The 12,058-nt window shown below is 48.8% G+C and overlaps 2 protein-coding genes across 2 annotated transcripts; one reads left to right on the top strand and one right to left on the bottom strand.

The window, feature by feature from the left end:
- Positions 1 to 1,828: 1,828 nt before the first annotated feature.
- On the bottom strand, positions 1,829 to 4,827 carry FSUBG_2934 (histidine kinase M2BTp; the record flags this gene model as incomplete). The annotated part of the gene is made up of 3 exons (XM_036680761.1): positions 1,829 to 1,844; positions 2,065 to 4,704; positions 4,769 to 4,827. 3 exons carry the CDS (start codon positions 4,825 to 4,827, stop codon positions 1,829 to 1,831), a joined length of 2,715 nt encoding a protein of 904 aa, XP_036541522.1.
- A 5,567-nt stretch (positions 4,828 to 10,394) lies between these two features.
- Positions 10,395 to 11,975, top strand: FSUBG_2933 (uncharacterized protein; the record flags this gene model as incomplete). The annotated part of the gene is made up of 2 exons (XM_036680760.1): positions 10,395 to 10,474; positions 10,526 to 11,975. The coding sequence occupies 2 exons, from the start codon at positions 10,395 to 10,397 to the stop codon at positions 11,973 to 11,975; spliced, it is 1,530 nt and encodes a 509-aa protein (XP_036541521.1).
- Positions 11,976 to 12,058: the final 83 nt, after the last annotated feature.

Below are 12,058 nucleotides of genomic sequence, written 5' to 3'. Positions count from 1 at the left end.
AGGCTTGACTATGGGAGAGCGGACGGGATCCCGTATTCTACTGCAGGTATGATCGTATGTGACAGAATGCACCGCGGTTGGGACTCAAGAGCACGGAGAGATAGTCTCTGTAGCTCTCCTTGGAAGTAATTGAATCCACCACTTACAAATAACTATAACAACATGATACACACACGCCCCATCTCCAGTATCCTCGCAGCACTCGGAATCCTGTCTCCCCCCGGCGGTCTTGACGGACCACGTCTTTGGTCACCTCAGCAGACTTCAGTGGTACTTTCTACCGATGTTGTACTAAAGATACCCGTCCTGCTTCTTGATATCATAGATAGCATGTGGGAATTCGTGTATCCTCTGGAGCAACTGCCGACAAGGTACTACGGTGGGGTTATCACTGCCGGGTTGTTTTGACATCGTGATTCCGTACTAGAGATGTCGGAATTGAACTTCCACTTCACCGTAACTTCAAAGTTTTCATCTATTGATACACACAACATTGATTCTGTAGGGGACGTTGAGGACTTTGGTACGGGTGCTGTTTTTGGCCCTGTCGTCTAGCTTGTCTTCTACCTCTCTGGGTCGCACATTGCATCTGGCTTGTTCAGTATCCTCTAGGAGTGTGTTGAAATTCCATACCAGTCAAATGAACCGGCTTAAGCGTAAGCATCAGCATCTCTATAGATAGCTTGATAGAGGTCTGCTTATCGGTCAAGTATGTTCAGATTTCCAGCGGTATGCTGTTTGCAAGGTCATCGATCAGCATGGCTTGAGCTACCATCGTAAGAGGCTTATGATTTCCTGAGTCACAGGATCAGAACTATGTTTCCCCTGTCAATGTAGTTTGTAATTTCTTTTCTGTGTGCCCTAAGAACGAAATATGCTCAACGGAGGATGGCTTCAGTTAAAGGAGCTTGCAGGTCCATGTTTCAGTGATCAAGCTGACCCTTGAGACTTCGTTACACATACTTTGACCTGTGAGTTAGAATGGACTGGCATCAAGGGTTATGAGCCCTTGTGTGACTTAGGGGTATGTCTCTGGTAATAGGAAGCTATCTTTCACATGGGAAACTCTGCCCCTTACTTGCAGTTCTTCTATCGATTACTTATAAATATTAGTATGATATCTATATGAGCTAGCCTGCGTAATAGAATATGCATTATATCTGTAAGGCCTTACGGAAAGACAAGCTATATCTACAACACGGCTAGGGTTTCATTACACAGTTAAAGCCTTGTATTCCTGCGATCCTTGCAGTCATTTATCTCAGCCCCATGTGCTCGGTCCCGAGTCCTTGCAAGGCACTGGTATCAACAGTCGTCTCTTGCCCGCCGCTCTCTAGTCAAATTAGTCCAGCCAAATTCCTATAAATGATACCTGTCTCTCAAATCACCACCTCAACTATTAATAACTACTTCAAGCTCGCGCAACTTGACAGGCTTCGTGATAAAAACATCAACACCACTTCTGGTTGCTTCCTCCCGCGTACTCTCAGACCCAAGCCCCGTGATAGCCAAGATCTTGGATGTAGCTATTCCGCTGTATCGCTCAAACGCTCGTATTTGACGCGTAGCTTCTAAGCCGTCCATTACAGGCATCGATATGTCCATGAGTACACATTTGAACTGCCCCGGCATCTCCTTATACACATTCACCGCTTCCTGCCCGTTTACTGCTGTACGGTACGGTTTTTGGAGCTTCCTCATGAAATGAGTTAGCATCTTGAGGTTTATGGGGTTATCTTCTACCAGGAGGAACTGTGGGGTCTGGAAGTAGTCTTGGGCTGGGACGAGGCCGCCCAGGGGGCTCTCTATGGCGGGGGTCGGTGGTTGACTACATGATACCGTGTCTGCGGGTGTGGGCAGTGGTATTGTTCCTCCGGTGTGTGGACTGTCTTCTGTTTCGGCCCAGAGGGTGACAACTCTGGAGACCGCTCTTTCTAGCTTGTTCGGAGTGAGGCTTATATTGTGTTAGTGACAAGGGGTGCTGTTTGAAGCGAGGTGACTCACGGTTGTGCAACGTAGTCACATAATCTCCTGTGTCCAGTTGATACGTGCGCTGACTCGTACCTTTGAACAACAAGTGCGTTGTTACAAACCACCAGCACTGGGGCGTCGGGCCACGACGGCGCTAGTTCTGAAATATTGTTCGTTGAGCTGTCCTGAACGACAACCACATCTGGAGCTAGTCGCTCCATCTCTGATAGCGCGTCTGATACCATACCTAGATGTTCAAAGCATAGCTCTTTCATCAAGGCTTGGAAAGTCATAGACTCATGCTGAAGAGCGACGCCGTGACTTGGAGGCAGATCGGTGAGTCTAGCTCGAAGACCGTGGCATGTGCTTTGTGTGTAGAGCCCGATTTCAGACCGTGAGCTTGTGCCTTGCAGCATGGGTATCGACACTGTGACTTTGGTGCCAACGTCGACTTGGCTACTGATGGATATTGTGCCGCCAAGCTGGTATGTCATCCTCTGCACGAAACTGAGCCCCAGCCCCGTCCCGGTAGATAGTTGGTCCTCTTGGGAGAATGGCTTGAAGATGTTATTGCGAAGAAAGTCTTCACTGATTCCTCGACCCGTATCTTCAACCACCAATTCAATCATGCGTTCTCCACTTCTTGCATCTTCTGGTTGCGATTGAGTCATTGTGATCTTGATGAAGCCTTGAGACGTGTACTTGAGTGAGTTTCCAAATAGGTTCATAATAATTCGGCGGATCGCACCGGCCCGCGTTTGGAAGCTCCAGGACATCGTTGGATCGTAGAGTAAAAACACGGAAACGACGCCATCCTCTTGCCGGTTTCTCTGGTCGATGGCTTTTGCCTCTGCGGCCTCTATAGAGTCCATTCGTCGAATAGCGCTGACGTAGGCACTCGTTCGGCTGTTGGAAGGGCTGAAGATGTGGGCGATCGACGCATTCTGGTAGCTATGACCGGCATAAACGCTCTCTACTACATCCTCAGCAATCTGGTCCAGATGAACAGTTTTATCCATGATCTGCTCCCGGTTTGAGGGCGCAGTGCTGGTCGTGGATTTCTCTGAGCGGTCGTCGATTATCGTATCTGACCGCCCTAATTGATTCACCTTCGTGAAATCGAGCAGATGTTCTGTTGTGTCAAGGAGAGTACGGCAGCATGTGCCGATCAAGTGAGCTATGTTTTGCTGTGCCGCACCTAAGCCAGAGTCGTTTAGCAGTTCAAGGCCAAGCGTGATTCCGTGAAGTGGAGAGCGCAGTTCGTGAGATATCGAGCCCAGAACGTCTGACTTGGCCTTGTCGGCTGCCAGTGTTTCTATTTGGAATGCCTCGGATGCTGCCAATATTCCGAGGGCCCTGAAGAACGGCAGTTCGCTGTCTCTGTCGGATTCACGCCGTGGTGCTTTTGACCACGCAAAGCCGCCGATGGAAATCATGCCCTTCAGAGGGTCCCAAATAGGTATGAATGCTACATATCGGGCTCCGTTGAAAGCCCTTTGCAGTTCCCGTTGTTCGTAGCTATGTTGTTCGTTTCTCGAAAAGGCGATCGGCGATGACGGTTGTTCTTCTGCTGCTGGAGCAACGGGTTTCATATCATGAGTGAATGACCCTTGTGTATCAAAATCGAATATGTAGCCTTCCGGATATTGTTGAAGCATGTGGGATAGAAATACTTGTGAAATGTTGTTGGCGTCCTCTGTGGAGCCGAGGGTATTGGAGGATCCAAGCAATTGACAGGAGGGTTGGAATTTGGCGGCAGTGGGAGTATCATCGGCGCTTGCACTGCTGTAGACGCCTGGACTTAGGCAAGAGGCATCGAGGGAGAAGTCGTACTGAGTTTCTGTTTCTGGTGAGCGGACCAAATGAAGGTCCAGAGAGTCTCCGCTGAAAAAGGCGCAGTCATCAGCAGGGAGAGCTTCTTTGACGATGGTGGCGGCGATGAGAAATGGATTCGAGGACGTGTGATCCTTGTGTTGGTTTTTCGGGTTCTCCAAGGGAACAGATTGTGTGGAGGAGATAGTGTCAATATCGCGTTGCGTTGGGGTTTCGTTTGGATGAAGTTCCGAGCTAAGAGGCGATTTCTGAACTGGTGAGTTCAACCCCCTCTCAGTGAATCTCTGGAGCCCAAGGCTCATCGCCATGCTGCGTTTTAGTGAATGCTTGATTCGGTTACCCTCGAGATGATCCATGATTGTCTGCGACAATCCTCGCATGAAATTTGAGTGTTTATCTTCCCAGTCACCGCCAGGCGTAGAGCTCATGACGCACAAGACACCGATGTTGATGCCCCGAGGAGACCGTATTGGTACAGAGGCGTAGAACCTGGCGAAGCTGCCTGGACGACAATTTGGACTCGCAGCAAATCTCGGGTCTACAGCCAAGTCTTGAACAACGATTACCGGCAGCTCTTGCGAGGAAGATGCATTCAGAGCCTCCTCTGTAGCGCGTAAAGCATAGTGACAGGCCCCGTCGGCACGGGGGATGTACGTCCCGCAGAGCAAGAGATCATCGTCGCCGTTGGATGAGCTGTTTAGTAGCGACGTGGAGGGTGTTGCTTCGGCGACTATGTACTGCCTCACCTCATCGAATAGAGATACAAATGAGCGCTCAGTGTTGGTCTGACAAGTTGCTAACTGAGCGAGACTAGTGAGGACGGAATCTGGTGACTTTTCGGGTTTGGTAGCGCTGATCTGACTGAAGGGCCTACACGTTGCGCGTAGCAACTCATCGTATCTGTGGAACCATGGTGAGTAGCTCATTTCAGACAGCAGCATATGGTTTCTCTGACAAAACGTACCTCGAGGTCTCGTTCTCGCGCCTGTCCTCAGACATTGGTGCATCCCTGGCATCCGGCATTTTCTGTCGCCTGACGATGGGTATGTATTATCAAGCTTGGGGAGGAAGCCCAGGTAAAAAGGATCAACGATAAAGCCCCCGCCCATTAACGTTGGGCCTCTGTGTCGCCACCGCGACGCGAAGCTAAGAGGGGACACGACAAGAGATTATTGGCCGCTGACGGAGATGCACTATACCAGAAAGGATAGACAAAGAGTTTTAGATCCCAAGGTCTTTGACGGTCTAGAACATTATGTCCCTGGGAGCTTCTGGGTGCTCTCGCCCGTTTCACCGATCATGCCCATGGTCAACCGATGGAAATGCCACTCGATGTTAGTGGCAATCTTCCCTCAATCATCGATTGACCTTACGAATGGCATTCAGGCCGGGTAATCACAAGCCGTTTTTTTTTTTTTTTTTACCGCCGAGGTTCTTTTTCTTAGTGGATAATTTGGCTATCCAAAAACAAACGCTGCACCGTAGACTAGAAATATGGCCTGTTCCGCACGCAGCGCTACCTTCTTACGTACAGTGTTGCCCAAGGAAGAGAATCCGGAATTTCTTTCCCGCTGCCAGGCTAAGACAAAGTAAGCCACAAAAAAAAGCCATTTCGTCATTCTCAACTCATGCATTCGAAAAGGAGATGGGGAGTTCCGTCGGGGCCTCTCCGCTTTCTACTGCTCGTCTGGTTGGTTGACAGGGACTACACTCCGTGTATCCCTGTCTAGTGTCTTTTGCTGAGACCCCGAGATGCCATGGACCCTCGGACCCCTAAACCCTTGAATATGTAACGCTCTGTAATGCGGTTTACCTTTGGGTTGGTGCCTAAATTCGAGACATGCAACACAATCACTTCACAGGCACAGCACTTGGCGTTTGACCTTGATGTATTACATTGTCGCCTTTTGAGAACTCATATTTGTAAAGAAACCTGAAATTCCTTTTTCCATTGCTTCGCTTTTCGCTTTTTGCTCCCTAGTGATATCATAAACAAACCGGCCTAAGCCAAAGCGTTCAATTAGTCGTGAGCAGTCGCCGGGAGGTCATTATTAAGCGGAAACTTTTTCTGGGCGCTTGGGAAGGCTAGTCAGAGCTCAAGCAGTGACTAGATGGTGCATCGGCATGTTTCTGTTGTCGCTTCGCATATATTAGACCGCAGAAATTACACAGCGTTCGGGGTCCTGCCGGACCCTGGCGCCATCGCGGTGTGTTCTCAGTCTGGCAGGACGTGCATGACCTGTTGTTGATCGGCTGGGAAAGTTTCATCTCCCAAAGCCGCAGATTCTGTCGTTGGTGGTGTTGGTGCTTTGGCGAATGGCTTTGGGGTCTAGGCTTCTTGTACGAGACTCCCAGACCTGTTGGCTTGCACATAGCCTTGTCTGTGTGTAGCTTGCTATGCAATGATTCATGGTCTCCAGGTATATAGCATGGCGCGTCGGTATGGCATTTGCCATGAGGGGATTCGGTCTCATTCGTCAAGGCCGACGCTATGGCTGATGTCTGGAATACAGTGACATTGCCGAGTGGATGTCCAACGCATTCCGATAATCGATCGGTGCACTGGCATAGTAAGTATAGGTATATAGGTTTGGTGAATGTACTTTACCTTTAAGCGTGAACGGTCATGTTTTGATCTTCTTGGGGGAGATGTGGATGAGGATTTAGCTCGTGTGCGGGATGCACGTCGTTGCTGACAACGAGGGCGTGTACATCGAATAGTCGCATCAATTGGCTCACTCAATGGAGAGGGAAATGGCATAGTGGTTGCTAAGGGGGAATGGCACATTATGTGAATTGTGTGACGATCTTGAGGGACGGAGAGAGATCTGGGAATCGAGCAGTGTTTATCTATTTGACGGCGGTTATCGAGGTATCGGCAGGGTCCAGTAACCGTACTTCCACAAACCTAACTCGTCTTGTATGATGTCACCTCCATGTGTGCAACATGCGCGTGTGTCTCTAGGTTTATGTAAATGAGGAGAGAGAGAGATACTGTACATGCGCCCGTCTCGGAGAGGAACGACGGATATTACAGGTCGAGGCCCCTGGCCTTAGTGGGGCATATTTGGCTTGGCGCCATCCGCATTAAGGTAGCGTACGGACGTACGGATAGTCCTGGTGTCAATCTGAAGCAGCCAATAATTATTGCTCCGCAGACTTCCTGTTCACTTCACGCATTAGACCAGCAGGTTTTTAGGGTTCAAAATCGCTAAGCTTTGCAGTTGGCTGCGGGAATAAGCGACAACGTACGTACCTTAGTTCGCACTGTAACACTAGAGTACAACCTAAGCATCAGAGGCATAGATACAGGCGTTTCTTGTTCTTAAATATAAAATCGGAATTAACGGTCGAGCTAACTGGTGCTGCTTTGGAACAATAGCCAGCTCCGTTCTTGTTCACGCTGTAATCTACTTGTATAGCATGCTTAACGGAAGTTGGCAGCTTCGGAGGAAATAAAACAAGTTGATCATACCCGAAACAGATGACAGATTATGGCTGTAATGCAGCGCTCATAATGATGTAACCCGGGGTCGTTTCGGTGATAGATAGATCCCCACATACCCTGACTCTCTTTTTCCAACATGGGCATGGTACATGTGACCCTGCCGATCCCCGAATCCGTCCATAAGATCAAATCCAATTTTCACATTTCCGTCCCAAAATCCATGACACACCGATTATACCACATGGCATTCTTCAAATGACGATTTATCTTCCCCTCATTTATTCGGCGCGTCCAGTAGGCAGATATGCCAGGTCACCAACAGCAAAGGCCTCGGCGTAACACCAACTTCTTGATTCACGACATATTCAGCGCTGCCGAGAACACAACCGTTCACTGGGGACCAATTTGTAAGGAGAAAAGAAAATAAACGTGGCAACCGCACCCCGCAGCTGACATATCCAGCTCAACCAGCTACTGTGGAATGGCCTGTGGAGTCTCTTGTTTCTCGTGAGGCAAAGCGCCACTGTATAACACAACAAGATGTAATCAATCTTGTAGACTTTGGCAGCCTTGAATACACGAGCGATATCAAGGATCGGCTCGTCTGTCCGATATGTATCGGAATTTTTGTGACTCCGATCATCACACCCTGCGGACATCTATTCTGTCTGGAGTGTATACAAAGACATCACAGGACATGTCAGTACTGTCCCCTGGACAGAAGGAGGATCCAGGCAAACAGAATACGGCTTGCTAGGGACGTTATGGATGTGATTAGATGCTTGCGTGTGCGGTGTCCCAACTCCAAGGCTGGATGTACTCGTGAGATGAGGCGGGATTGCGTAGTTGAGCATCTGCTAAACAGTTGCTGCACTACTAAGACATTACAAACAAGTGAATCGCAAATAAATTCAGATGTTCCATAGCATACTTTCTTGAGATCTAAGATATGAGCCACTAAATGTCTTGAATTAAAGTAATACTCTTGTGAATATGACGCAAGTAATACATTAATTAATTCTTTCAATCACTGCCTTTCAGGCTTGCTTCACTGCTGTTAAGGTACGGTAGCTGCATTAATCGTGTTGACAGTTCGGGTGACCGAAGCATCACTCACTGTACTTAGCCCATCGAACCAACTCACACAAGCTAAGAACATTAAATCAGACCTGTGTGTTCACGTTTCATAGTGAAACTCCTTTTCTAATCCGCGGCCCTCGTGGCCTGTATATGCTTACCGACGGGCTATCCTTTTTAAATAAGCTTACCCTTAATGCTTTGTAAGTCACGTTAATCGCGAAATATTAGGTCATGTAGATCTTGCAGGCGTTGAGAGATGAAAGGTCTTTATTAAACCTGGCGATTCTTTGTTTTTTGAAAGTACCTCTTTGTAAACAGCGAGACTTCCGGCACTTGGCAAACCCTGCGCCTTTACTTGCCGCATACCGCTCTGGTCGAGTCCTCAGTGTTTCTCTCTCTCCAAGTCTGCATATTGGCATTCCATGCACTTATATCCCTGCAATGTACGTTTGGCCTTCTTGAGATGAGGGCAAGTACCCAAGTCTTTGTTTTCTAATCTGAGCTGGTTGGCTAGGTGGCAACGTTCCCATCGCTTTTCCGTCTCCTTATATTTGCAACGGCATATCCTGATAGTCTCATTCGGTCGGCACATGATCACTGTATGTTGGTAAGCCGCCAGGGTGTTGTTTCTTCTCGTGGGAATTCGTGTATTGTCCTTGCGGATTGATGTTCGATGAAGCGTCAATCGGTGGACAGTCATGTGTTTTATGTACACCAAAATGGCGTTCACTTTCTACGGACTGAGGGAGGGACTTCAATCACAATTGCGCATTGGCACATACTCACGTATTGCCATTGCAATGAATGTCCGAAATGCTGACTGTTCGTGACTCCTAGAGTTAAAAGTCTATGCCCGCGATTCACTTTCTGCCACCGCCGGATAATACATCAGGCGATTCCTATACTAAGGAACCAACCATTCCATTCTTCCTAATACCTGTCTTCTGTCACGTTAATGTTCGGTATATCGTGGCCTACTCTTCCTTCTGCTTCTTCTCCTCAACGATTTCTTCTTTACTTCTAGGCCAGTATACTGCTCGATCTACATATGAAGGACAATTTGAACAAAACAACTTCTATTACGCTCAAAGCACAGAGAGCTTAGAGTTTCATGAGCTCTGTATGCTATGCTCAAAATTTCGATGTCACTTTATATGCAGACACTGTAACGTCAGTGGATCCGACTTGAACAAGCGACTGTGTACATGGGCATGATCACTGACAGTATATGCTGCCACGGGGAAGTCTCCGACTGGGCATGAAGCGTTGAGCATCAATCTTTGAGCTTGAGAGAACAGGGCCTGTCCCCATGTGCGGCTTCTTGTCAGTTTATATCATTCGTGCTTAAACCTTGTACGGCTGACGCTAGTGATCGGAGCCGGCCCGCGGGTCTGCGGCGGCCGGTATTTCAAGCAGAGGTCCTACCCCTACCAAAGTCAACGCCAGCCTCAACATTGACACATCTACTTACTTTCAGGGACAAGAACATGACTTGCAATCGGACGCGTCTTGATCTTCGTAGTTGAGCTGTATTATGGTCTGGCCAGACTATCAACCAGGTCAATGACGGAAGCTTGGGTCCACCAATCAGCTCTGGTAATACGAAATGTTCAGATGAACTGATCGAGCAAACCCCTGAAACACTCTAGGCAACTTTATCCGAGTGCGAACGATGCGTACAGTAGCCTTGTAGGGTAAAGCGACGCCCTGAGCCTCAATCAAAGGTGCCGAAACGCGACTGGACCTTGTGCCCGCGGACGCCCGACAGAATGAATCAACCCAATCATGACCGCGCTAGCGTCACCGTCACGAACAAGGGCCACGACGACCAACGGAACAGGACTAGCTGATTGGCTAAACAACCCTGTCAGTTCACCTTGAAGCCAACCGAGCGTGTCACCATCTGACAGTGGGAGACTATTCTATTTTAATAAACTTTACTATAAAATTGTCATGTCCATGCTTCTAAAGCTTTATAGTTAAAGAGCTTAACTCGCTGCTCCGTACAGACTTTAACTTTCTTCCTGCAGCCGAGGGTTACAGCTACAGCATGTCGTCAAACATGATCGACCGCCTTCGTAGCAAGAAGAGCGTCAGGAGTTTAAACGACAGGGACAAGGTCTTGCGGAAGCTCAGCCCTGTGTGAGTACTACCTCATCCCGCAGTCTTAGTAGTAGAGCTAACATCTTGCAGTGAACACCTCCAAGCCGCTCATTATTCGTTAGGTGCAATCATTGGCTGTGCAATATCATGTCGTTATCGCATTCCCGAAGCACTCCTTACCTCGGATGCTGCAGCATTCCAAGTCATTGTTGAGAATGCCTTCGCCCGTGCTATTCTCAGGCATCCGCTGTTCACGGTTGGGCGAATCAATGCGGATTCTAAGAAGCAGTACTGGGTACGACTTGATCAGATCGACTTGAATAATCACATAGAATGGCGGACGGTCTCTGATCAAGATGAGTACGAATCAGTTCTTCATGCTATCTTGGAATGGCAAGTCAATGAGCCCTATACCAATCTCGAGACCCAACCCGGGTGGAGAGCGACTGTACTCAGGCCAGCCGAGTCCAACTTTATTGATATTGTCTTTGCTTGGGAGCATACCGCGGCAGATGGGAAGAGCGGAAAGGTCTTCCAAGACAGCCTCTTTGCTTGTCTCAACACACCAGACGACGACGCCGTGATTCTCAGAGACCGCATCTTCGAGGTCCCGAACACGGAACTCACGCCTCCATTACACCACTTGATCAAACTACCTGTCTCCCTGCATTTCATCGTTGGTGAGTTCGGGAGGGATATTATCGCCTCGATGAAGGCGAAAGAACTACCTCACATGGCGACATGGGCACCAATACCTACAGAACCTTCCACTACGAGCATGGTGGCCACGAAAGTCACGAAAAAGGCACTAAAGCCTGTACTTGGCGCGTGTCGTGAACACGGCACGACTTTGACAGGACTGATGCACTCGCTCATTGCGGTATCGATGGCAACGAGGCTGGCGGAGATCAAGGCTTCTGCGTTCCTATGCGGTACACCTGTTTGTCTGAGACAGTTTCAGAAGCCGGGCCATCCGAGCATCGACATGAACAAGACTGCCATCAATAGCGTGGCATACTGGCCGTTTACGTTTGATGAGGAACTCGTTGCCAAGGTTCGGGAACAGATCAACGAGGCTCAAACCAAGCCAAATATGAGCGCAAATCTAGAAACGACGGTCTGGTCGTGCGCGAAAGCGATACGGGACGGTCTATCTGCCAAGCTGGACTTGGGTACCAAGAATGATCATATTGGACTGGCCAAGTTTGTGAAGGACTGGCAGTCTTTCGTCAAGGACCATGGCAAAACGCGGTCGTATTCATGGGAGATAAGTAATCTTGGTGTTATACAGGGTAAAACTGAGGGTAGCTGGGCTATTGAGAGTGCGACTTTCACTCAGACTGCGCCGACATTTGGGTCGGCGTTGACGTTCAGTGTCATTTCTGCTCAGGGCGGGGATTTGGTGGTGACGAATACGTGGCAGGTTGGGGTTGTTGAGGAGGAGTTTGCTCTTGGTGTGAGCTCTGATGTGGAGGGTTGGTTGAATGAGTTGGGTAGTACTGGGAGTATCAACTTTGGAGCAGTTGGGGTGCCGAGCTGAGGATAAACAGTAAAGTCTTGGAGTCAATGGAGAAGTGGATTTGGCTTAGTGCAGATAGAGTGATACCATTTGTTGACGATTCG

Source organism: Fusarium subglutinans (assembly GCF_013396075.1).
Source record: "Fusarium subglutinans strain NRRL 66333 chromosome Unknown NRRL66333_c0000026, whole genome shotgun sequence".
Taxonomy (NCBI): domain Eukaryota; kingdom Fungi; phylum Ascomycota; class Sordariomycetes; order Hypocreales; family Nectriaceae; genus Fusarium; species Fusarium subglutinans.
This window is presented reverse-complemented; position numbering and strand designations above follow the sequence as displayed.